General features: G+C 55.0%; 1 protein-coding gene across 1 annotated transcript; it reads left to right on the forward strand.

The window, feature by feature from the left end:
* The first annotated feature begins 720 nt into the window (after positions 1-720).
* On the forward strand, positions 721-24,882 carry PPP1R1B (protein phosphatase 1 regulatory inhibitor subunit 1B). Its single transcript, XM_073326182.2, has 9 exons — positions 721-1,127; positions 4,805-4,865; positions 5,676-5,698; positions 8,262-8,337; positions 14,673-14,849; positions 18,040-18,123; positions 20,725-20,796; positions 21,659-21,808; positions 23,091-24,882. Exons 1-9 carry the CDS (start codon positions 1,047-1,049, stop codon positions 23,192-23,194), a joined length of 828 nt encoding a protein of 275 aa, XP_073182283.1. The 5' UTR covers positions 721-1,046; the 3' UTR covers positions 23,195-24,882.
* Positions 24,883-25,737: the final 855 nt, after the last annotated feature.

The raw sequence follows: 25,737 nt of genomic DNA on the forward strand, positions 1-25,737 counted from the left end.
CTGAAACGTTGAAACCTCAAAAGAATTCACAAACTGAAAAAACGATTTGATGTTTTTCCTCTTGTTTCAGGTCAATCGAAAACTTTCACTCTGATCACGTTGAAGTGCTTGATTTAGATTTCAGCCTTTCTTCTTTAAACTTCTTTTCAGTAACAGCAGCTTAGAGTTGGGACTGAAAAGTTGTTCTGTGCCGGAAAAAATGGAATTTTTCCTTTGGAAAATGTCAGCGTTCTGAAACACTGACCGTTTGGTTGGTTTGTTTTTCCTCGGCATTATTTTCAAGCTGGGAAATTCGTTGCACCTGACCCTGTCTCACTAACTGGCATTTTTTGGATGCCAAAACAATTCACTGAACAAGTCCCAACCAGCGCTAATCACTGCCCCTGCTGTCCAGCTGGGGAAACTGAGGCATGGGGCAGCTAAATGCCTTGCCTAAACTCAGGGGCAGAACCAGAATAAAACCCAGGTCTTCTGACTCCCAGCCTGCTGCTTTATCTCCTGGACAACATCCAGAGCCTGGTTGCCCCACTGGGCAATGCTGCCCATCAGAATCCATTTGTTTCTGGGGGGCATCTCCGCAGCTGGGTGGTGAAAGGGTTAAGACTGGATGTGGGTGGCTTTGTTTGAACCGCCCCCCTGCCAGTTGGCTCCCCACAAGGGCTCATTAAGCTAGCCCTCTGCCCCCCCTGCCCAGGAAGATTAATAATTCAGGCAGACTCCTGAGAGCCAGTAGTCGCTCAGCTCTCCCCTCCCTCCCTCTCTCCTCCTCTTCTCTCTCTCTCTGCCTCTCCCCTCCCGTCTCCACCACTCACTGTGCAGCGGGGATGGAGCAGGGCTCAGGAGCTGTCTAACTCGGCTGGGGGACGGGGCGCAGGCTCACTTGCTGGGGAGCAGAGCGAGAGACCCTGCTGGCCTAAGCCAGTATCTGCCTGGGCTGGAAGATTGGGGGGACCACGCTGCACGGTTCTCCCTGCGTTCAGTTCAGGGAGCAGAGAGAGACGTGGACTTGGAGACTCTCCTGGGAAGTGGGAGAGAGCGACGGTGTGATGGACCCCAAGGACCGCAAGAAGATCCAGTTCTCCGTCCCGGCGCCCCCCAGCCAGCTGGACCCCAGGGCAGTGGACATGGTAAGGGTAGCGTGTCGGCGGGTTCGTTTGGGATTGGGGGCCGCCGGGGCAGGGGGAGTTTACACAGCGGAGCAATGCTGGGTCCTAGGGCTGGCGCCTGTTTGCTCGGGTCACGTACGCGCCCGCACCCCCAACCAAACAGGCTCAGAGACATTCACTCACAGGTCCAGTCACACACACACCCAGACACACGTGAGGATACACAATTCACTCAGGTGGTCAGCCAGCCACTCGGGTACACTCGCACCTGCACACACTCGCCTAGCCATTTGCACACTCCCAGCCCTCCTGCACACCCACCCACAAAACCAGTGCAAACAAACTCACGCCCTAGGCCACTTGTGTGCACCCCAGGTTCGTACACACAGCCGTGCATTCACTAAAATGCCAGGGTGTGTGCACGCTGCATCCCTCACACACCCAATCATCCAGGACACCGGCATACTGAACGGCATACTCCGTCTAAAAATAATAAAAAAATCAAAGCCCACTCAGGTACGCACCCCGCACACCCAAGCTCAGCGCACACTCACATACACACGCATCCTTCACGCTCACACGCCAACGAGCAGCGGGCGGGATCCACTGCTGGTGTGAATCAGTGCGGCTATACTGACATCAATGGGGCTGATTTACACCAGTTGAGCATCAGACCCTATCTACAGAATGACCCCGAACCTGATCTCTGGTTAGCCAAGGGCTGAGCACATCGCCTTGAAAGCACCATGCCCCCATCAATTCCTTCCCGGCTCAGCTCTAACTCCATTTATGGAGAATGCGCAGAGCCAGGACTGTCCTCGAGCCGGTCAGCGGTCTAAGGCATCTGGGCATTAAATGGATGGAATTTCATAAAAGGCACCGTAGTCCCTTAGCAGCCAGGAGGGCAGAACCTGAGCTGTTTGCCTAACCATGCCCCTGGAGTGAGAACAGCCATTTGGGGGCTTGTCCGTCACCGCGTGGGGTTAAATCCGGCTGCAAAAACCTGCCCCAGCTGCACAGGTGAGCACAAGTTGTGTTTGTCAAGCCCCGGTGCCTCCAGACAGGCAGCACTGAGGACTGGATTTGCTGAATCCAGATGCGACTTGGATCCGGGTCCCCCCCACCAAGATCAGAAGGGTGGGGAGGGTGTCAGCTCAAAGTTTCCCCCCTGTCTTGGGGGGCCTGCTTACTGACTGACGGAGCTAGGTGGCTTTAGAGTGCCAAGCCGGGTCAGGAGAGATTACAGGCAGTGCATGCCAGGTAGGGTGCTGGAACAACTTGTAGAGTGCGGGGTGCTGAGAACCACTGAACCAAACGGTAAAGCCTGGATATAATGGAATCCGCTTCAAGCCAGGGGGTGCGGCGGCCCCCCGCCCCACTCCCCACACCCCTCGTTCCAGCACCTATGATGCCAGGTGCAATTTCACAAGTGAACCCGGTTCCCCTAGCACTGGTCAGCCTCGTGAATTGCACGTCTAGCCAATATACTCCCCCCTCCAGCCACATAACTGTACCTGCGCCAGCCGGCGTGTTACTCAAGAGGAGTGTGACCTCAGCGTTATCGGTCAAAAATGAAACCTGGTTTCCATTCTAGGCATGGGAGTAGTTTGACTCCTATATTTGGGGGGGGGGGGAGCTCCAGTCAGGCCAATGGGGCAGCACGTGAATGGGGGAAATTCTGCACCTGCCCAAGGCTTGCAGTTTGGTGCAGGGGGCAATGCCCCCCCCCAGACTACGCCCAGAGTTCTAGGAGAAATTACATTCCCAGTGGCCTGTCACGTTATCATCTCATGGACTTCGGATGCCCCATGTGACCTGAGTTTAGGGGCCTCCATCTGGCAGACCTGTGTCCATGTGACAAATCGCACCCTTAGCACCAGTTGGCCCCCTTGTTAGCAGCCTCAACAGGGAGGCCAAAGGGCTAGAGAGACTGATTTCCCCTCCCTTCAAGTGGGGGCGCCAGCCAGGCCAGGGATGGGTCTACCATGGTGCTGCCAGCAGCTTGCCCTGATGCTGCCCCACCTGTGCCCCCCAGAATGGCCCCTGTAAGATGCACGCAGCTTTGATCTCACTTCCTCCAGGTGCTCGGCGCCACCAGCCTGGCCCCTGCGAGAGCCGGTCTCTCTCCCTTCATCCCGCTGGGCTGCCCGTCCGATCCTCTCCTACCAACTCCTCTCAAGGGTGTCCCTATGCTTAGACGCGTCCCTGCTTAGTAAACTGGGGATGCGGAGACCTTGGTACATCCCCAGGTCCGAGCCCCTTACATCTCCTGTCTCACACTCACATACACACCGATACACCACACACACACACACAGCACCCCTCTCACACACGATCGCTTACACCCTGATACATACCAAGGCGCACACCCCTCAGCCACTCCCCCACAAAGCCAATGCACACGCATGCACAAGGTCACTTACACACAGATACTAACACCCAAACTTACACACCAGACACTCATGTAAAATCAATGCACACTTGTGCAAAGGAACACACTAGATCACTGTCAGACTCTCTCTCTCTCTCTCTCTCTCGCACTTCCCCCCCCCCCCCAACAAGGGTGGTAGGATTGTCAGCCAGCCTGGCCCGCTCCAGGCATCCCAAAACCACAAGTCAAAGTCCCCCAAAAGATCACAAGATAGGCTAAAAAATCATGGTTTGTTTTTTTAACTAAACAAACTGGGGGTTCTTTTTATTTGCCTGCCGGTTTCTGAGACTTCCCCTGTGTCACGTTCCCCTGCTTTCCCCAGCAGCCACAGGGGCTGCAAACGTCCTTATTTTTAAAAAATGAAATCGGAGATGTTCGTGAGTCCAAGGGCCGGGGCTGTCCAATGTCGAGAGAGAAAATCGTGAGAGCTGGCTGCCCTGTGATCTTCAAAGGGCTCCCAGAGGACATGCAATGTCCAGGGCAGTGTGGCAGGGCTGGAAACCTGCTCCTAACCCTTGGGGAATCCCCAGTGGCTGTAGCTGTTGCATGGCTTATAACCTGTAGAGGGTATATATGTGCAAGTCCAATGCTGCCCAATAGAGGGCGGTGATGATTCATACATTGTAAGGGTTTGGCTGCAGCTTTTTGGTACAGCTAGGTGGTGGACTAGAAGTTGTCTGGCTTAGGGTGATGGGTTAGAGGGCCAGTGGAGGGCTGGAGAGGGCACGTGATGGTGATGGGTTACTTGAGGGGCGCAGGATTTTATTATTTGTAGTACCGTAGCACCCAGGAAGCCTAGTCCTGGTCCAGGACCCTGTTGTGTTGGGTGCTGTGCAAACACACAATAAACAGATCATCTCTGTCCCCAAGGAGCTGGCAAGTGAAGCATAACACAAGAGATTGGTTCAGACAGGGGAGCGCCAGGAAACAACGAGACAGCATTGGTCAGCACGGTCGGCTGCGATATCCGGGCCCCAGCGACCTAACCATTACCGTGTTCATGGGTGTCAGCACCAAGGATGTCAGAGGGAGCTTCCTGGCTGAGCATCCCACTGCCATGCCTTGCGTGGCCCCCGGTGCCATGTCCTGGGGGCCATAGCAATGGGTCTGAGGGGCGAGGGGGGTAGTGGAGGAAGGGGAAACCTCTTCCCTGTGGGCCAGAACGAAGCGAGGTTGTGGGGGAAGGGAGCAAGGCTCCATCGCCTCTCTTCACCCCCACCCCCCATGGGGCAACAGAGAGATGCTCAAACCGTTCTCCCCGGGTTAGATCCGCCGCCGGAGGCCCACGCCCGCCATGCTCTTCCAGATGTCGGAGCACTCGTCCCCAGGTGAGTCCGCTCTGGAAGGGGGTCGTGGCCTCCATCCCAACTGAGGGGGACACGGCAGAGGGAGGTTTCCACAAAGGCAGGGGCTCAGCCACCATCAGGGCCCTCATCGGCCTTTCTGGAGGGGAGGAGAGGGCTGCGGGGCGGGGGAAACCAGACCCATTGCCAGGTCACAGCTGGTGGTGGCTGGGTCTGAGAGCAGATCTCGTGGCCATCGCCAGCTAGCTGAGGGGCAGCGGGGCAGGTGACCCCTTCCTGGTGAGAAGAGGGTTTGGGATTAAAGCCTGAGGATGCCCCACCCCAATGCCCCCTCCTGGTCCCAGGGGATCCCCCTTCCCTCCCAGCCTGGAGGGCAAATCCCAGATTAAGAGGCCTCGAGGGATGCCCGAGGTAGCTCTCGGTGCCCAGCAGAGTGGGTCTGGCTCTGGGCTGCTATGGCCTGGTGCCGCAGCCTTTGGGAAGCTCCATGGTGGTGCTGGCAGATGACTCTTCCCATTTTGGCACCTCCCTGCCTGGCGATCTCGCTGCAGCCTTGCCTGAGGCTGGCATGGGGCAATTCCCACCGGGCAGGGGAGTTCCCTGCCCAGAGGAAGCAGGGCAAAGGGTGGGGGGCAGCTCTGGCCTGGCCTTTGGGCCCCGAACCAAAGTGGCATTTGCCTTCCATTCTTAGCAGCTCTGGCCCCAAGCACCCAGGGACCTGGGCCCCTCTCTGACCAGGAGCGGGTGCCCCCTGCTGTCGTCCTGCTGCCCTGGCTTGTGCCCTGATTGTCTTTTTCTTCTTCCCTCCTCTCTCCCGCCCTCTCCCTCCTGCAGAAGAGGATTATTCCCCATACCAGGTCAGTGATGGGGCCCTGCCCGGAGGGAGCAGGGAGGATGGGCTGGCTGAATGGAGACGCAGTAAAATGATCAGCCCAGGCTCTGACCGGTGTCGGCAGCCCCAGTCAGTTGGGAGGGTGGAGGTGGTGGCAACACGGATGCTGCAAAGACCCCTTCCTTCTGAGTGGTGCAACTGGCTGAGAATAGGCACAAACACGGCCTTGGGGGCATGGCCTGTCTCCAGAGAGACTCCTCCCAGTTCACCCTCTGGTGGAAAAACCTGCTACCCTGGCACTGCCCTCTTCCCCAAAGCAGCTGGCAAGCTTGGGCGTGCGGGTCGGGGCATGGGAGACGTAGAGGGCACAGTCAGACCTGTGGGGCATTGGCAGAGCTGTGGACTGGAACCGGGGGGGACCATGGGTCAGGGTGGAGGGGCATTGGCAGGGGAAGCTTGCGCTGGTCGCGCGTAGCTGCTGCTGTTGGTGGCGACCTTTCAGGAGCGCTGCAAGTCACCGCAGTTACTCAGCATTGATGAAGGGAGAAAACATCAGGGCGCCCCCGGCGCACGGCCTTGGGCCTTTTCCTCGCTCTTGTGAGGCCAGCATGACAGTGATAGACTGCGTGGTGCAAAGTTACCTTGGAAGTTCCCAAACAACTTGAGCTGCCGCAAAGCCCGGCTCAATCCCCACGCTCCAGGAGCTCACAGCGAGGGATTATCTCTGCCCACATTTTCCATGACTTCTCCTTGATCTCGAGTGAAATTAAATTCCTTAACGCACGCAAAGTGCTAAGCTGTAATGGAGGATGAAGTGAACAGGAGCCAGGAATCTGAAGCTTAGGAACTGGTTAATGGTTTGGCCGCTCTTCAAGCCCCCTCCCGCCCCCCACGATGCAGAGAACTCGCAGTTCGTTACTGTAGCGGATTTGCGACTTATCTCGTAATTGCCGTGGACTTTCACCACCTTGCAGTGTACTAACAAAACCAGCCCCTTGCTGGTGGCCATGGACAGTGCCATATGGAACCTTTCACCTCCGTGTGGCCAGTTCAAATCCTGCCCCAGCTCGGTGACAGTGAATGAAATTTGTAACCATCCGATGGCTGTTTGACAACTTATGTGACATGAATGCTCTTGGCCTCAGCCCAGCTCCACCTAGCAAGGGGCACAAAGTGGCCTGTCTGAGGAGGGCATCCCACAACCTGCTCTCAGACACAGTCCACTCACATGAGTTAAGGAGTACTTGTGGCACCTTAGAGACTAACCAATTTATTTGAGCATAAGCTTTAGTGAGCTGTAGCTCATGACAGCTTATGTTCAAATAAATTGGTTAGTCTCTAAGGTGCCACAAGTATTCCTTTCCTTTTTGCGAATACAGACTAACACGGCTACTACTCTGAAACCTGTCACATGAGTTAGAATCCAAACTCCCCCAGCCTCCCCCCAACCCCCTGACCACCGTCCCCACTCCTTGGAGTTTGGGGAATTGACAGTGAAGCAAAGTTCAGTTCAAACCCCTTTTCCTCAGGGCTGGCCGCTCCTAGGGCTCCTCCTCCAGGAATTCTCAGCCCACCCTCTAGATCCTCTCTCTCTAGAAAGCCCCACTTCTCTCCCACGCAGGTGGAGTAAGGAGCCAGTCGCTTCCGGGAGCGAGCAGAGCTCTGCTCCGGACTGACGCACATTGGCAGTGTAGTGGGTGGTGGAGCTTGTGCTTCCTCTGACCGCACTGTCCCTGTTCTCTGCAGAGAGGCACTCAGCTCCTCAGAGACATTTAGGTGCCAAACTCCCAGTGCTTTAAGGGATAGTTAAATACCTGGGCAGTGTTGTCGCTGTATCAGTCCCAGGATATGAGAGACGAGGTGGGGGAGGGAATATCTTTTGTTGGACCAGCTTCTGTTGGTGAGAGAGGAGCTTTCAAGCCACCCTGAGCTCTCCTTCAGGCCCGGGGAAGGTACTCACAGAGTGTCACAGCTAGATACAAGCTGGAACAGGCTGTTAAGCACAAGGAGTTAATACATGTTGCAAGAAGCCATTCAGCATGAAGTGGGCAACTAACACCTCTGCAGTCTTTAAAGACCTGGACCTCAGTGTCTAGGCTGGTGGAGCCAGTGTTTTTCACCAGCCTCGAACCTGGGCCCAGGGCTTTGTTTTTAACGTGAGGCCCAGGGCCAAGGGATGAGTGAGCCATTCGCAAAGTGGCGTGGAAATCCTCACTCCACATTGTTCAAAAGTTTGTTTGCTCTGCTCAGTGCCCAAGGTTTGCTTTGGATTCCCTGAACTTTGCCCCTGCTCCCCACCACGCCACCCCACCTGGGGCCTCTGTGCTTAACAACCATCATCCAAGGTCTCCCAGGCAGCCTTTGTCCCTGCCAAGAGAGGGGCACCAGGCAGCGCATGTGGGTTCTCCCCATGATGAGTGGGGGAAGGCGGCAGAGCTGGGGCCTCTTTGGCTGGGTCACCTGGGGGGCTGCTCGACTTGCTGTCCCAGCCCTGAGGTTGGCCCTTGATTCATAGACCCATGTTAACTGGAGACTCTCTTGATTGCTCTGCTCTGGTGCTGTTGACAATCCATTCTCCTCCCTTCCAGAGAACGCTGGGAGAGGGCCACCTGCTTAAAACAAAGAGGACCAACCCGTGTGTCTACACGCCTCCCTCTCTTAAAGGTACGTGTACTTTCATGTCATCCCTTGCAAAAAGAAAGCTTGGGAGCAGCAGTGAAATTCACCCCGCGCCGAGGGAGAGTGCAAAGTCCATGCATCACGTATGTCTCACTTCACCCACAATGTCACTGTATCACTCAAGTCCTGCTTCATCCCCTAGGGATGCGTGGCCGCCTTATTGTCCTCTACACAGCTGCGTGTTTCATCCTCATTCATGCACCTCCTTGTTGATGGACACCTTATTGGTCTTCCATCAGCTTGGCACAGCGCATCTTGGTCAGTTTCACTTCCTGCTTCTAGCCAGTTTCACATTTCCCTGCAGTGAGGTTAGGTTTCCAAAAGCTACAAGGGAAAAATTAAAATCCTTAAAGGCCACAAAATCCTTTGGATAATAACTTTGGGGCTTCAACTGCTGCTGCAGAGCCGGGCTAGCAGGGGGAGCCGGCACACTGTTTGGGGTTTTTTTCCCCCTCCTCTATATCCCATTAAAAATAGCCAGTCAGTTTTATTTTAAATGCCTCAGAGCTGAGGGGTGGTAATTGTGCAGCACTTTAAAAATGCTAAAAGCTCTACAGAGATCAAATAAGCCCAGCAGCAGCCTGAAGAGGGAGCAAAATAATTCCATCCCTGTTCTACAGGTAGGGAAACTGAGGCACAGAGAGGCGCAGTGACTTGCACGAGGGCCACACAGCAAGTCTGTGGCTCAGCTGGGCTTAGAATAGGAAGATCCTGGCGGCCAGACTCTTGTTCGCTCCACTAGTCCTGGCTCCCTCTTTATGGAGGCGTTGTGTTAAAAAAAAAAAGACAGAGATTTAAACCCAGAATGTGTTCCCTCTACGATTCTGACAATTATATGGTCTGATCTTGCGGGTTAAAGAGCTGTGGTTTTCTCATAGGTTTGCCTATGGCCAAGCTGTCCTCATCAGCGAAAGAATGATCTTTTGAGGAATGGGCCAGCATATATTTTGTGCATTGCTGATGTCCCACTTAAGCCTTATTTTGAGATCTTTAAATGGGACTTAGATGGTACGTGAGGTTTGGGAAGGACCCTCTCTGCCGAGGTGAAGGTCTCTTGCTCCCTCCCAGGTTCTTTCCCATTATTATATTACAGGAGCTTGTAGAGGCCAACCAGATTGAGCCCCGTCGCGCTAGGCTCTGTACAAACACAGAGCAAATTACTTCTTCTGTCTGATTTCAGTGGAGTTAACGGGCATGGCCCTGCTTTTTTCAGCAAGTGTCTTTATCTGAGCTGTCAGATGTTGCCAGGTGGAAGGGTGTAATGAACCAACCCCACACCAAACTCAAATCTCTCATTAGCACCTTTTGATCTTAACGAGCCTCAATGGCAAAATCAAAGGGCCTGGTTCTCCACTCTCTCCCCCTCCCAGTGTAAATCAGGAGCGACCTGCCTGGAGCGGGTGGAGTTATACCAGTGTCAAAGCGACATGAATCAGGCCCAGCGTGTTCACTGACATGATCTATTTAAAGCCCTAATTTGACGCCGTGTGTGCGTTCGACAATCTGTCTGCGCTGCAGACGCTGCCAGGTATTTAAGAGTTCACTGCCACGCAGGGACCTCATGGCAGGGTGCGTGGCGAAGGGGCTGCCACAGCAGGGGGTGAGCTGCAGAGAGAGGGTCATCACTCTGCCTAGCTCGCCCCTTCTGACTGCCGTCCCTGTGATCTCAGTGCATAGGGCAGACCTCCTGGAGTTCAGGCTCCCCGCCCCCGCCGCAGGGTGGGCAAATGCAGCCACTCCCATGTTACAGATGGGGAAACTGAGGCCCGGAGCGGGGATATGAATGGTGAATAGTGGGGATGAGGAGTGGATTTAGGCAACATGCTTCTTGCTCTGCTACTTCTCCCGCTCCCTCTCTCACACTTACACAATCACACTGTTTCACTCCTGCACATACATACGCACACACCCGCTGTCTCACTCTCGCACACACACATGCACTGCATCGAACTCACACATATGTGCACACACGCTCTGTACTGTACATAGCAATTTCCCATCAGCCGCTTGCTCCCACTTCATCTGCATGCACCTATTGTTCTCACCTGTCTCTATCACATCTCGGGTTCTGTGAAATCTGCCAGGACTCAGGCTCTGCTCTTCCTCCCCCGTGTTCCCTCCCAGCCCCCTGCTTTGTTCCCTCGCTGCCTCTGAAGGCACGTTGCCTCCCGCATGGCAGCGAGAGAGGGAAGGACCCAGATGGTGCTGGGGGGGCTGCTGGAGCCGAGGCCCATGGGGCTATAGAGGGGGCTGTGATTAGGGGGAAGCGAGGGGGAAATCAGGCCCTGGGTCAATATCGCTCCCAAAACGGGCATCCCAGAGGGAGCACTGGGTAGAGAAAGGCCCAGCCTGGATGATCCTGGGCCAGCAAAGTTCCTAAGTACTAAGTACTTACTAAGTACTTAGTAAGTACTTACTAAGTACTAAGGGTCAATACGGCCCAGCCCTTAGTACAGCAGGTGCTGTGATGGTCTGTCCCCGACTGGCCTTGGGGCATCCCAGCCAGCGTCGGGGAGCCCCGAGCAGCTGCCATGCTGATCGCTGGCCCTCCGGCCACCGATCCGCCTGCGCTGGCTTTGCTCCTGCCTCTCTGCTCCCATGCCGGCACTGGCTGGTTCCAAGGCCGGCCGGAGGGGGAGCTCCAGGCAGGCTCCTTTGTGCTGCCATCAAGGCTGGAGGAGGGTGCTCTCCCCCCACCTCCCTTTGCCATCACTCTTATCTCTCCCACTGAGCTTATCACTAAGTTCTCTGGCTCCTCTCCCAACCTCCCCCACTCCCCTTCAGTGCATTGGCGGCAGCTCAGGCCGCTGGGCTGGCCTGCCGAGTTCGCTGCCTCGGAGCCAGTGGAGGCCGAAGTGTGGCCCATGGGGCTCTCTGGCACAGCCTCCCACTCCTCTAATCTGGGGCGGGAGGGCAGCTGGGCCCAGCCCCCTATTCCCCCTGCGATCAGTCCTGCTTTACTGTTGGAACAAGCTAACCCATGTGTTAAAGGGACAATGGCTTCAGGTCGCACCCTGCCCAGGTCCAGCTGGGATTTGGCCTCCTGGTTCCCCTGCCTCAGTTCCTAGGATCAAGTTTCCAAATAAATCAGCCCTAAATTGAGCAGTAGAGTCAGGGGGTTGAGACGCCTACACTGACCAGCCAAGGATAGAACCCAGGCCCCTGCTCTAACCACTGAACCATATTCCCTCTCAGAAATAGAAGCCAGTTGGGGCCCCCAACCCTGTGATCCAACCACTAGACTGTATTCCCTCTCCCTGCCAGGAACAGAACTCAGCAGTCCTGACTGCCAGGAGGGCCCTGCTTTAACCAATGTACCCCACTTCCTCCTGCAGTTACAAACCAAGAAACCTGACTCCCTTGCCTCCTGCTGTAATCAACAGCCAGGAAGAGACCCCAGGAGTCCTGCCTCCCTGTCCCCCACTTTATCCCCAAATCCATATTTCCCCTCGGCTCAAAGCTGCCACAGCACTTGCATTTCAGACTGCTGTTTCTGAGTGCCCGTAACCAACTCTTTCCAGTCCTTTGTACCCAGCTCTTAGCTCACACAAAGCAAATGTTTCCTTGTTCTTCAGCCTTGGCAGGGATGTAGTCCTCAGCAAGGAATGTGACCAGCCTTGTTCGGGGAAACAAAACCAATCCGAGAGACAGAGACAATGGTTCACTGTTGACAGTGGCTTATTCCGTGGTGGTGTTTATAGCCACCTCCACTTCCTGCCAGTGACCCAGCACGCCCACTCTGCTGCATCTAGCCCTAATCCATTTATTTTTCATCCCTGAAATATACATTTAAACTGCCTTTTTTTTTTTTAAACAAAAGGCCTCATATCTGAGCTGAGCCCTGGGTTGTGTGGCAAGTTCTGCCCCCACCCCAGCTTCCCCAAAAAATTGGGTCAGCTTTCCCCACCTGCTGGGTTCTCAGCTGCCCCAACCGGGACCAGATTTTCAGCTTAGCTCAGCTTGCACTGAAGCATCTCAGTAAGGACTCGGCCCCACACTGTGACCCCGTGGCCAGATTGTCAAGTCAGTGGCGATCTCCGGCCCGAGAGAGCAGGTGCTGGCTCGGAGGGGGTGGAAATGCCATGCTGTTCGGACCGTCTCAAGGTCGCTGCTAAAGCAGCAGGGTTTCTTGGGAGGGTGTGATGAGGAGCAGGCCGCAGAGGGTTTGTCTTTGCTGCAGCTGGGAGGGAATCGCCCAGGGCACGTAAGCAGACCCCTGCTAGCAGCGTGGCCGTTCCGGCTCGGGTTCTCACGCCGAGGGGGTGGGCTCAGAAGCCCAGGCACCTGCCTGAGCCGGAAGAGCCGCGCAGCTGAGGCCGCTGAGCTAGAGCGAGGCTGTCTGCCCGGGCCAGGAGGCTGGTTCCCAGCTGCCGTGTGAACATTACCCAGCGCAGTACGGCGCTCTCTAGCCTAGGGTCACCCAGCCGCAAACTCCCCGGGCTGGGAAGCTCGTGGACAGCGGCATTAGATCCCATGAGAAGCCAGATTTCCTGAAGGCTGCCACGCGGCTTGGAACCCTTCTGCGCCGCCTCCGTTATCGCACCAAGGGCAGGCGGGTAGGATGGTCCCCAATTCATCCCGTGGTGGTGAAGGGGAGGAGGCGGAGGAAGACCCGGACCCGGTCAGCGTGTCCAGTGATCAAAGCGCTGAGGCAGCGCCGGATTCATTTGAAGGAGGGAGGGCTTTGCCCCATGTGCCTTGTCTGTGTCACTGGCCCGGAAGCTAATTCCTCTTGCAAACCAGGGTGTGAGAGGCAGCGTGATCTGCTGACAGGACAATCATCCTGGTGGGAGCGGGGGCCCTATTAAGTTCCTTGGGGCTTCCCCACTTCACTTCCTGGCCAGGTTTCCCACTCTGGCTCCTTTGATGCTTCATGAGATACTGTGGAGCTCTTCAAGGGGGGCACTTGGGGTATGTCTCCACCGGGGGTCTCATCGCCCAGGCTCCAGACAGAAACCAAAGGTCTCCACTGCAGTTGGATAGGCTTGGAGCCCGAGCCCTGCAAGCCCAGATCAGCTGACCCAGGCTGAGACTGGGTGCTGCTGCGGGTTTTTTAAACGCAGTAAACGCACTGTAGCCATCCGACCTCTGAGCTTTCATACGATCCCCAGGCAGGCTGGGGGAAGGTCGCAGGAAGCTGGGGCTGCAGCGTTGCAGGCTGCATTGTTATTCTGAAGCTGCGTGTCTCCACTCCACTGGTCGGTCCGTTAGCATGCTAGACGCGTCCGTCCGGAGCAAATGCACATGGGGGGGGGGGTGCTGAGTGTACCCAGGCACTGACATTTGTTGTTGTAGGGCTGCCCTGTGTTCTGCTCTGAGCCTGCGTACCCCGAGCTTTGCCATGGCCAGGTTGACAGGCAGACGTGCAGATTGTTTTAGCAGAGGGCTGATTTGTGCAGGGCTGGTGGGTCTCTACCATGCAACCAGGCCTCTCTGCTCCCAGGAGGAGTCTGCCGACTCCCCTGGGTCCGCTAGTCGGAGGAGAAACCGGGGCGTCCAGAAAGCAGCTCCGCAAACATACCCAGAGTGCAGGGAGGTCAGGCACTGATTCGTCTCTGAAGGTGCTGTCAGCACCTGTTAAGCCTACGACTCGGGGAACTGCCCTGCAATGACAAGACAGGGCACGTGGTCCTGCGCTTCGTAGCCACCCACAACAGCCAAGCAGTGGTCACATGGCGCAGCCCTTACAAGCAACCCTATAACAAGCCAGCCAGCGTGCACGGGTGATGGAGGGGGCAAAGCTGGTCGGGGAACAAACTTTAGGTTCACAGGTGGTGTTACTGTACCAGGATACACTGGTAATGTCCTTTATAGATACCGGACTTGGTAACATTCTCTCAGCAAGTGAAATCAGGATTAACTCCTCTGAAATCAGTGTGTAAACTTGGGCATAAAACTGATGTGAGTGAAAGAAGAATTAGGTCTGTATGGAGTACCGAGAGAAAGGTGAAGTAGTTAGAAGACAGGACTGGGAGCCAGGACTCCTAGGTTCTGTTCCAGCTCTAGCCACTGACTGGGTTTGAGCTCAGGTAAGTGACTGCCTCGCTCTGTGCCTCAGTTTCCCCCATCTGTGCAGCAGGGATAGCACTGATCTGCTGTGAGGGAGGCTGTGAATGTGATCTGGTGTTTGTGAAGAGCTTTGAGATCCTACAGTACAATACACACAGAGAGATCGCTAGTGGGGTGTGGCTCCCGTCTCTCGGATCCCTCTGCACTCTGGTGCTGGAGACAACAGGGGCTGGGTCGCCTGGAACCTGCACTGGCTGGACCCAGCTCCCACTGGCACGACTTGGCTCTTCTTCCCTCCTTGTGCATTCCAGCCATGCAGCGCATAGTGCAGTCGCACCTGGAGGCCAGCAGCGGCCTGGAGGACGAGGATGCTGCCGAGCAGGAGGACAGCTCCGAAGGGGAGGCCGAGGACGACAAGTCATGTGACCCAGACGACATCGACTCCGAGATCCCTGGCCCGTGTGAACTAGAGAGCAGCGTCGTTCCTGGTAAGAGAAATGCGGCATAACCAGCCACTTTGGGGGAGGCGGGGGGCAGGAGCAGCTGGTGCCCAGAGCAAGTGCAGTAGGGCTGCAGGGGCGTGTGCAGGCAGCCAGGCGTCCCTCGAGTCGGCCCCACCAGGCTCCCCTTAGGGGCAGCTAGGTGTCCTGCAGCCTCCCAGGCCGGGAGAAGCTTGATGCCCCCAGTGGCAGCAGTCGGTACTGCACCTTGCCACACAGCAGTGTAACACAGCGGTGCCATTCTCCGGGAAGAGGGGTAATGGAAAGCCAGAGAGGGACGCTCAGGTCGTTAGATCTTCCCGAAGGAGGGGAGCCCAGAGCGTGCGAAGCAGCGTGATCATGTCCTACGAGGACAGGCCTGGGAGCCAGGGAGACGGGCGTCTAGTCCTGGATCCCGTAAGGTTGGCGCTGTGTTTCAAACAGCCCCGGGTGAATGGTCCTTTGCAAATAATGCAGCCAACAGACATAGCCAATGGCTGGCGGCTGCTGCTGCACTCCTGTCACTGCTAGGCTTGGACTCAGGAGAGATGCTTTCCGGCTGACCCTGGGGAGCCGCTCGGTGCCTCAGTTTCTCCATGTGGGGACAGTGATAGATGCCAGCACAAATCACAGCTCTCTAGCTAGAAGGGTCATCCCATTCGGTATCACAGTGATGGGAATCGCTGCTTTCCTCCCTGTGCTGAGTCCATCCCTGAGGTGCCTCGTGAAGGCTGAGGAGCCGTCCCTGAACCAGAGAGCGGGATGAATCATCGGGGGTAATTACCTGCAGGTTTAGACTCAGCGGGAGCTCCGGGATGACTCGTCCCACTCCTGGCTGCCATTGTTTGCTGGCCCCTCCAGGAGAGTTTGCATCTATTCTCCAGCTCAAAGGATGGCTGGGCATTTCCCAGGGCATCTTGCTGGCCTTGCTGTGCTGAGATTCCTGTTTGAGAGAAGGAGGTTTCCAAGCACAGTGCCCTGGTGCACTGGATCCCTGTGCAGGGCTCAGCTGTTTGGGTTCCCTAGGTTCTGAGATATCCCGGGGACGAACACCACACAGACTCCAGCTGCGGTGGCAAGATGGGTGGGAACCCTGCGCCGTGCCCCCCGGTGCAGTCAGTGACACCAGTGCAAAGTGGCTCAGTGATGCTACCCAATCAGAACTGGGGGAAGAAGCTCAGAATAAGCTGGTCAAAGGCCCTGGGGTGGAACTCAGGAACGCAGAGGGCAGATGGGGCTTTCTTGGCCATTTGTGGGAAGCAGGGGGTGGGCTGGGGGTTCTAACCTCTCTGAGCCCTGGAAGGAAGCGACCTGGGGGAAGGGGATTTGCTTTAGTCCAGGGCAGTTTTCCCTGGATCCGAGTCTGGAGGTCAAGGAGTTTGGAAGCAGGTGGGAGGCCTGCCAGCGTAGCAGGATTCTATTTAAAGGCCTCGCTATTCTCCCCTGTCCCCCCGCCTTCCTCAGATCCCACTCGCTGGGGACCCGCTGCGCATACTAAAATATCCCTTCATTTAGCGCCTTTGCTGCTAGGGAGAAACCTGTAAATATTCCCCACTGCCTCCACGCATTCGCTCCCTCCCTGGTACAATGAGCCGTCAGTCACCTAGGAAACCATCGCTGTTGCTTGGCACGAAGGAGCGGTGAGCCTGGTGCCTTGGCATTCAATCAGAGACACACACCCACCCCAACCCACCCACCTGCTTTCCCTGCACTGTCCGGGGATGGCGAGATTCTCCCCCCCTCCCAGTTAAATTCGGTGGGGGGTGGGAATCATTGAGCTTCCTCATCCAGAATGGACCCGGGTCACGGTGGGGACGTTTATCTTGGCACTTTGGCATCTCAGCTCCCTTCCGCTCTGGGCAGCGAGAGCTGGGAAAGGCTGGTTCGGGTTAGAGTCAAGTTCTTTGTTTCTTTTATAGTCCTGGGCTCCCACCCCACGCCACAGATCCATTGATGCTGCTCAGTTCTGACACACATCCCCCTCTATCCCAGCCTTGGGCTCCCCCCGCCACAGCTCTGCCAATGCCCCCTCAGTCCTGCCCTGCAGCACCCTTCCCTTCCAGTCCTGGGTTCCCCATACGCACAGAGTGCTGGCAACACAAGGGTAGTGAAATCTGTGTAGGAATCTGTCATGTGCCCCTCCCCGAGCATCTGAGTGTCCATTTCAGATTTGTGTCCCAGTAGCAGTTAAAAGCCCTGGTCAGGATCGGGGCCCCAGGCGGCGAGGCCCTGCACAAACACTTGGGAAGACTTGGCACCTGTCCTAACTCCCAGCAAACTTACAGTCTAAGTAGACAAGTCAGGTATGAAGTCGGGGGGGAAGGGGGAGAGAAGGATATAATCAGACAGATACAATCTTATAGACATCGATACCTTTGCAATTAGCAACAGCCAGAGCACCAGCTGTCCCAATTTGCCCCTCCAGCCGTCGCCAATTGGCTGGTTTCTGATAGGCCGCATGGTTGCGGAGGCATCTGAAGGAAGGGAGGGTAGCAGCTGCAGAGGGTCCTCCCTGCGTTCTGTGATTTCCATCTATTACAAAGGTACCTAGAGGCCTCAGAGTGATCAGGGGCCCATGATGCAGGGAATTATATGTACCTATAGCGAGAAGCAGCCTCTGCCCCCCCATTACTTACTGTCTAAATAGAGGAGGTAAAGGATGGGAGGGGAAACTGAGACACAGAGTTGCCCTGATGGCCCTGCCAGAACTCGGACCAGAGCACAGTTCTCCTGAGTCCCAACCCCCCAGGCCTAGCTACTAGACCGCCGTGGCAGCATGAGGGAATGAGGAATCTGGCCCAATGGGGCTGTATCCTGACCTGGTGGCATCGGTCTAGGGCTGAGAGAGGCAGCCGATCTCCAGGCCCCGTTCAGTCCTTGGCTGCTCTGCTGTGGCTGAAGACAAAGGGGGATTAGCAGAGCCAGCTGCGGCAGGAGGAGATTTTTCCCCGGCGGGGACACCTGTCTTATTTGCAACAGGACCAAGAGCTGCCAACCTCACCCCACCAAAGGGCCATCAGAGGGCAGCAAGAGCGATCGGGCGTTGGGGTAGCAGACAGGGGCTGAACTGGACTGAAATGGCCGGGGCCGGCAGGGCTGGGGAGGGACAGGATTTGTGCTCTGCAGACGGCGCGCCAGCCGCCCTGACCTTCGCTGGTTGCTCCCCAGATGGCTTATCTTGCTACTGTATTCGTTCCAGGAGCCCAGGCGATGAAGGAGCTGCCTCTGACACCTGAGGTACCAGCAGCCCGTCCCAAGCCAGTTCTGCCAAAACAGCACTCCGGTAAGGGAATGGCTCCCTCTTGTGAAAGGACAGGGAAGAGGGATTGTAAAAGAAGTACCATGGAAAGAAAGAAAACGGTTCCAGCCAAAACTGGGGAAACAGCTGACGCTGCTTTTCACAGGCTCTCACCCCTTCCCGAGTTTGCACGCACACTCCCCGCCCTGCTGCTAAGCTCCAGAGGCGCTGGGAAGCTGGTGATTGCAGCAGAGAGAAATGTTTTCGGGAAGGAGGCACATGTCATCGCGGCGGGCGGCGTCTCTCACCTCGGGGAGACGGGCCTGGGGTTTCACGCCTGCGCTGGTGTCCAGGCTTCTTGCAAACACAACATCCAGAGGTTCTGGAGGGGGGCGGCAAGGCTGGTGTGGGGGGGGGCAGGTGGAGCGTAGAAAGGTTGACACTGCGGAACGCAGGCTGTGGAGCAGGTCTTGGAGTGAGAGAGAATCGCAGTGTCTGTCTGCATCCAGCCGCCGTAATAAAGGAAACCCCTTTGCATTCGCTGCCCCAGAGTCCTCGCTCTCCCCTGCCACAACAGGTCATTGGTTTGGTTAGCGCTGTTCTATTTGAAAGGGAGGTTGCCAAGAAAAAATTGGGGACCAGAATCTGCTGTCAGTTCCTCTGGGGTAAAACCAGAGAGACACTGATGGAGTTGCTCTGGATTTACACTGGGGTAATTCACAACAGCCTCTGGCCCCTGCGTATGGTAACAAAATCAGATTCTGATCTCATTTCCATCCATGTAAATCTGGAGTAACTCCACTGAAGTCAATGGAATTACTCCAGATTTATGCTGGTTTAACTGAGATCAGCATCTGGCCTGATGTTTCCTTCTCTGGGTCATGACAAACCCCTTTGAGGATTAAAATGGAAAGCATCAAAAACGAAACCCCCAACCTTCATTTTAGTTTTTGTGGCTGGTGCCATTTTGACTTTTGTTGCCTTTTCTGGCGTGTGCTGGCTCAGGCTGGTGAGGGCTAACAGCCCTGTCACACGGGCAGGGAGCAGCCCGCCCGGATTCCAGCAGTCACAGTCACACACACACACACACACACACACACGCACACCCCTGATCAGTTTCACTTTCTGCTACTTTGGTTTCGCTTGGCAGCAGCAAGAGACAAAACCCAGCTGTGCTGTTGGGGTCTGGCTGCACTGCAGAGTTGCTAATCTAGCCCTGGTGTGAGCAGCAGCCAAGCCCCCGTTAATGGGTCCTCACTGGTGGTGCTGCACTCCTGTGTGTGTTGCTAGGACTTCTCGGGGAGGAAGATCCCTTGGTTCTTTGTGTGCAGTAAGCTGGGCTGCTCTAGGATTCTTTGCCAGCCAGCCGTGGAAAGAATTTGTCTGTCCTTCTGGGCACCTGGGGGGAATTGTGGGAAAACACTGGAGGACAATCAGCACTCAAGTGGTGTGGCCGGAGTTAACCCCTGGGTTAAACTAGAGCCCGGAGCTAACTCAGCCCCATCCTGGTCAGCTAGCCTGGGCTTAGAGCGTCTCCAAACCCAGGTCAGAGGGGGTTGGTGGGGAGAGGTTTGAGCTAAAACTTGGATAAGAGCCTGGGTTAACAGCAGTGAAGATAGACCCACTTGGGCGACAGGATTTTGTGTGGATAGGAGAGGGCTTGGGGATAACATCAGAGTTAACTCTGCAGTGACGACACCCTGGGTTTGCAAAACCTCCTTCAGCAGGAGTTTGCTTTGTGATTCTCAAACTGAAGGCGGTTCCCTTCTGGGTCCCATTTTCCCTTCCCCTTCAGCCCCCAAAGCTGTGTGTGTGGAGGGGCGAGTGTACCCATTGTTTTGGAGGTTAGCCCCTCTCAGCTTTCTGGCTCTCACAAACTAGCTAGTTCCCCTTGGATTTGGGTTCTTCACGCTGCAGGGAAGCGTGTTAACCCTATAAAGGGTGAGGGTGGTGTTTTCATTGACAGGGAAACATTAGAAGTCTGATCTCTCTCCATTCAAGGTGCTGCAACACCTCCAGTTTTAGGGAAACCTGAACACTGAGGGCATAACCAACCTAGGGGGTGGTCTCACGCTGTGTGACACCATCGGCAGAGAGCCACAACCCACTTCCCCTGGGTGGGGGATCACTCAGATGGCACCAGTGTCCCATAGCTCTCAGACATGATTGTCCTAGCACTGGGTTCCTCCCAGCCTAGGGGACCTGATTCTCCAGGTGCTAATGCAGGGGCTAATCCAGTGCAGCTCCGTTGACTATAAAGGAGTCACTTCAGATTGATACCCGTGTAAATCGGAGAATCACTCAGATATCTATCTGTGCTCTCCCCCAACCCCTGCCCCCTGAGTCAGGGCTCTCACTGGGCATTTGATCGCCCCTAATACTGTGCTGCTCAGGATCTAGCTGCTTAAGTGGTTGAGCCGTCCTGATTTGTGCCTGGACACGGTAAGCATGTCCCACCATTCAGCTTAGCTATGAGAGGGGAGCCCTTCCGTACCCCTGCAGGGCCATCGCTCAGAGCACATGGAGTTGCGACAGGCATGTGGCCCCCTTGCCGCCTTGTTTATCCCCTTTGTTAATATTTCCAACGGAGAATTCTGTGCAACGCGTCTTGTTCCTTTTTCTCCTTTGTTGCTGCCTCCCGAAAAGCCCCGGGAAATGAGACCAAGGCATTTGAACCCCGTATCTCTCCAGCTGTCATCAAATCACACAAAAGGAAAGGTAATCCGCCGGTGCGATAGACAACGGAGGATCAGTGGGGATTTGTTGCAGTGGGTGGGAGACCCAGCAATGCCTCCAAGGTTAAGGGTCAGTCAGTATCTCCATTATGTTTTCAGAGGAGGCACCTACCTGGCCTGGCACTAACCTGGGGCCGAGACTTTATCAGCCCTGGTTTTGGTCTCCCTTTGCATTTTTCTTGTTTGGGTTTTGCAGCATCAAGGCTAAAATTAGCACCATTTTCCAGCCCCCAACCCGAAGGCCAGGTGCCTACTACTAAGTCTTGTCAGAATAGCTAATGTTGTTCAGGGAGGTGGTCTTGCTATGCCCACAGAGAAACGCCATCTGCTGGCACAAGCTGCGTCTACACCGGGGGCGTTGCCAGGATGGCATTTGTAGCGTAGACAAGGCCTAAGGCAGGAGGGGCCTGATTTTCAGAGGGCATTGATCACCCGCAGCTCCCATCGATTTGTCCATCTGACCTCTTCTTCCTCAGTAAGCTGGCCCCCAGGTGTCTCAGAAATCGAGATACCCCAAATCAGCGGCTTTTTGTGGCTGCAAATTAATCCGGCTTCCCAAGGTCTTTCATTAGCCTTCCCTGACTGAGTGTGTAGATTGGTGGGCTGACTGAGAGGAACTTTGGAGCCTTTGGTAGAGGAAACAAGGGGAAGGGTCTTTCCAGAGGATCCCAGTGTTAATTTTGGGGGAAGAAGGGCTTGGATCTGGATTAATAATCAGGATTTCACTGATTCATGGTGACATTTTAAAGCACTTGTCTGATTGTTGCATGAAGTCCGGAACCCTCCGTGCTGGGGGATGGACACTCCTAGAATTTGATTAACATGCTGGTGTTTACTCCTGGAAGGTGGCCAGAAAGTGTCCTTCGCTGGCGGGATAGCGGAACTCGGGGATGAGCTCAACTCACTTGCTGAATGGGAGAAACCTGAAGCTATTGAAGGAGACGGGCCCAAGGCCCAGGATCCGGATCCAGGGCAGGACAGTCCTTCCCCGAGCGGTAACGTCATGAGCCTGAGGAGCAAGAACAGGGGTGGGGTGTATATTGTGTAGCAGGAGCAACCACAGAATTAATCAGGGCTGGATGCAGAGTCCATAAATAGAGCCAGTTAATGCAGAGCACATTGACGCTTCAGGGAGACCCGCTCCTTGGGCGGCTCTCAGAGAGCTTCACAGACATTCATTAAAGAAGCCTCATCTAACCCACAAACGTGGGGTAAGTAAAGGAAAATACAAGAGCCACATCCCCAGTGCTGAAATGCAGCCACCTCTGGGGTGGAACGTGGCTACTGTTTTAACAGCACATGGCAACTAACAGTTGGGAACACAAAGCGAAGGGGGAACCTGCATCCTGTTGAAACCGCATGGAGAAGCTTGGCTCAGCGGAAAGGTTTCCCCTGAGCTAGAGTTTGGCCACAACACTCTGGTTAACACCCAGACACTCACAAAAAGAGCCATGTGGCTTTTTAACAGCTACAAGCTGGGATCCCTGCCCCAGAGGTTCACTTGATGGTATCCATGGAATGGATTTTCCCCCTCTAATCATGCATTTGGATTGCAAATGGTAACTGTTTTGCAAATGACAGTGAGTGTTGGGGGAAGCAAGGTCCTCCCATTAGAGAAAGGGATCTCAGCCTGGGGCAGTTTGGAGAGCTGCATTCAGGATTATTGTCACCCCAGTAGGACAGTCACCCCAGTGTTAGGAAGCGGGGCACAGGCTGTCTGGCCCAATGGGAAGGACTTAGATCAGTGGTTGCGGGGTCAAGTTAGAGTCAGTAGGCAGCCGACGAGCCAGGGTCAGGGCCAGGTCTGCTAGCCAGCAGTCAGGGCTGTAGCCAGAGACGAGGCAAGGGCAGGAGTGAAGTGGGAATGGGCGGGAGGCAGATTGCGGGAGATAGGCAAAAGCTGAATCTGATGCAGCCGCAATGGGGAGCATGCACGGTTACTCAGACACCCCCTCGGGTCGCTTCCTGGCTGAAGCAGTGGGTGCGAGCCAATCAGGCGGCTGTACACCTTGGCCGTTCCGATAGGACTTCCTGCGGGGCCTGACCTTCCAGGACTGGTGAGGTGCTGCTTTGTCCATCTCCCTTGGTGGTGACAAGGGAGTGTCAGAGACCCGGGGCCCCAGCAGTCCCAGGCTCTAAGGACCTGCACCTCAGAGCCATAAACGAAGCACTCCTGTCAATGCAGGATCCGTGCAAACAAATAACCGCTGATCCCTGCCCTGGGGAGCTCACAATCTACAGCTTCTGCATTTTATTTTTTCCTTTTCCCCTCCCAAGAACACATCAAGGAGCGGAGACATGTTGGCTTTGCAGAGAGACCTCCACGCTCTGTGAACGTAGAGAACTGCTCCACCACCTCCCCGCTGGGAGGCACCAGTTAGCCTGGGTGGCGGAAGGAAGATGGAGGACGCCGTCCCACAGGTGGAACGCACTCATCTTCCCGCTCCACGTTATGGATTCTCTTTCCTTAACAGCCTCATTTACTTTATTCCCCCCTCCCCCTTTCCTTTCTCATCTTTCTGATTTTCCCATCACCTGCCAATGGTTGGCTTGTTTCTGTTAAGTGAATGTAGTGCTGGCAAAAGGTGGCAGCTGGACAGATGTTTGAAAGTCTCTGCATGTCCAACTAGATGATAGAGATGGGCAAGTCCTCTTGCCGTGGGGCATCTAATCCATCCCAGGCCCGGAGGCTACTGCAAGATTTCCCCTATTCTCCATTTACTAGTACTCTGTCCTATCCGTCTAACTGTGCCAAACAATGGGGCTTCCACCCCTTCGCTTAGGAGACAATCGCACGTCCCAGTGCAGTACAGGTGGCAGCAAAGCCAGCTTCCCCCGTGTCTTCAACCCTAAAGAAAGGCCCTTCCTTTGGACCGTTCAGTCTTTTTGGTCCATTCAGTCCTTGCCCTTTTTGCTTGGGCATGCTAAAAGTGTGTGTGGGGGGGCAATTAGTGTCAGTGATGGTGGTGCAGGGGAGGTGGAGACCCTGCCCACCAGGAACAGACCTGAGACTCACAAGCCTTGGAGTTGTTCTAGCAAGAGCTGCCCTAGGGTGTGAAATCCTGGCTTGTGTGGAAGGGTTTGTGGGTGCATGCACGTGCAAAGCTGGGCAAGAATTCCTTCCTTCCAGCAGGGAGACTATCTGGTCTTTATCTCCACTGGTTTGTATATTTCATTAAAGCAAACCAGCTCTTAGCTTCTCTGAAAGACCACAGAGCAAGAGAGGAACACAGGAGCAAACTCCAGCTCCATGTGGCAGGGGGAAGCCCAGTGGTACTAGGGGAGTGCTGAGCAGAGGAGAAAGCTTGAAGATGATTCCACCCACTAGCGCATCTCCATGACTTTCAGCGGAGCGGAGTCTGGGCGCAGGGGCACCAAACACAGGGGAGATAGGTCAGGTGGGATTACTTTAAAATTAAAATGTGAAATGGCACCGGAGGGTTGAACAGAGGTGGAGCCAAACCATAGTGTTGGTTCACCAGCCCTGGAGACTGAAGTCCTCTAGTTTATATCCTAGGGCAGACAGGGTCAAACTTCCCGCACCAACATGCCTCAAGCTCAATCTGTAGCAAGGACCCTGGCTCGGATCCTCAAAGTTTTGGACGTACCTAATTCCCCTAGAGCCCCTATCTCTAGTGAGGATGAAGGCCTCCCACTCAATCCTTGGCTTCCAGGCTGATGCTGCCTAACAAAAGAGGCCAGTCTGTGCCAGTGAGGGTGATTTTTGTCATGTGGCCACTTATCTCCTGGGACCTGAGCCAAGAACCCACTAACTTGTTTCACAGGAGCCACCACACAGCTTACAATGGCTAGTGGCTTGAGCTGGATTTGAACCAGCCCCTTCGGTGGGAACATTAACATGGAACATGCAAGTTCCTGTTTGCCAAATCCAAAATGCTGTTTTCCATGGTTATATCATCCCTAATGGGGACTGCGAGCAAGAGGCAGCTTCTTAGTCTAGTTTAGGTCACTCTCTCTCCTTCTCTCTCTCTCTCTGTACCCTTTGATCCTGTATTAAGCAACGCCCCTTCCGTGCACCTCATTGCGGTAATAAAGCTTTGTAAATAAATCTTTGCAGTGTGTTTTAATGGGAGAGGGTAAAGGAGGAGATGCTCTGATACAATAGGCCTGGCTAGTCCTCCTTCTGTCACCAAGGGCCCAAGGCCTCCCAGCAGGGTACAGTAAGTGTGTGGGGCTGATGTAGAGGTTAATGCCTCCCTGCTGGTAAGCAGAAGACTTGGCCGCAACTCGCAATCCCTTGTGCTCCATAGGGTGCTAGGGCCTTGGAGAGCCACAGAGATGGTGACAGAGGGAGCGTGGGCTGGAGTCACTGCAGCGCCAGATGGTGAAAGAGCAGGTTCTTGTCTGAGACTCAGAACAATGGCTGTTAGGCTCTCTGTACAAGGATGGGAAAGGCAGGGGAAATAGGGCTAGGTACAGGATGGGCAGCACCTGTGCAAGCTTCATCATACTGACCTGCCAGGCTCCCCTCTCAGAGTCAGATGGGCAGTCAGGATCCAGTCAGTCTTTGGCTTCTCTGCTGAGGCTTTCAACAAGGAGGTGAAGTGGTGGTGGGTTTTTGTGATACGGAACCACACCTGCTAGGATCAGTCAGTAACAACTTCCCACCCAAGCTGGGCTGGAGTAGAAGCAGTGACCTAGGTCTAAGGGTCTCTGTAATCCACCACCAACCCCCCTGAATTCTGTACTGCTATTAGTAACAGTTGGCCATTAAGTCCCATGACCCATATGCTGTACTCAAGAGATGCCATTGAAATCAACAACAGTTAGGTGCCTGAATAGTTTTGAGGATCTGGGCCCTAGTCTGTTTTCTTGCCTCTTGAGGTTATTAGTCCAGCTAATCCCACCTCACTACACCTTATTGTGCTCCTCCCAGTGTGTGTTTTAAGTACGCACACGGGTT

Source organism: Lepidochelys kempii, chromosome 27 (genome assembly GCF_965140285.1).
Source record: "Lepidochelys kempii isolate rLepKem1 chromosome 27, rLepKem1.hap1, whole genome shotgun sequence".
Taxonomy (NCBI): domain Eukaryota; kingdom Metazoa; phylum Chordata; order Testudines; family Cheloniidae; genus Lepidochelys; species Lepidochelys kempii.

Excerpts from the sequence above, each read along its gene's own strand:
- PPP1R1B (XM_073326182.2), top strand. The coding sequence starts at position 1,047 with ATGGACCCCAAGGACCGCAAGAAGATCCAGTTCTCCGTCCCGGCGCCC. Across the intron at positions 8,338-14,672 it reads CACGCCTCCCTCTCTTAAAG|CCATGCAGCGCATAGTGCAG; the intron begins GTACGTGTACTT and ends TGTGCATTCCAG. Across the intron at positions 14,850-18,039 it reads AGAGAGCAGCGTCGTTCCTG|GAGCCCAGGCGATGAAGGAG; the intron begins GTAAGAGAAATG and ends TATTCGTTCCAG.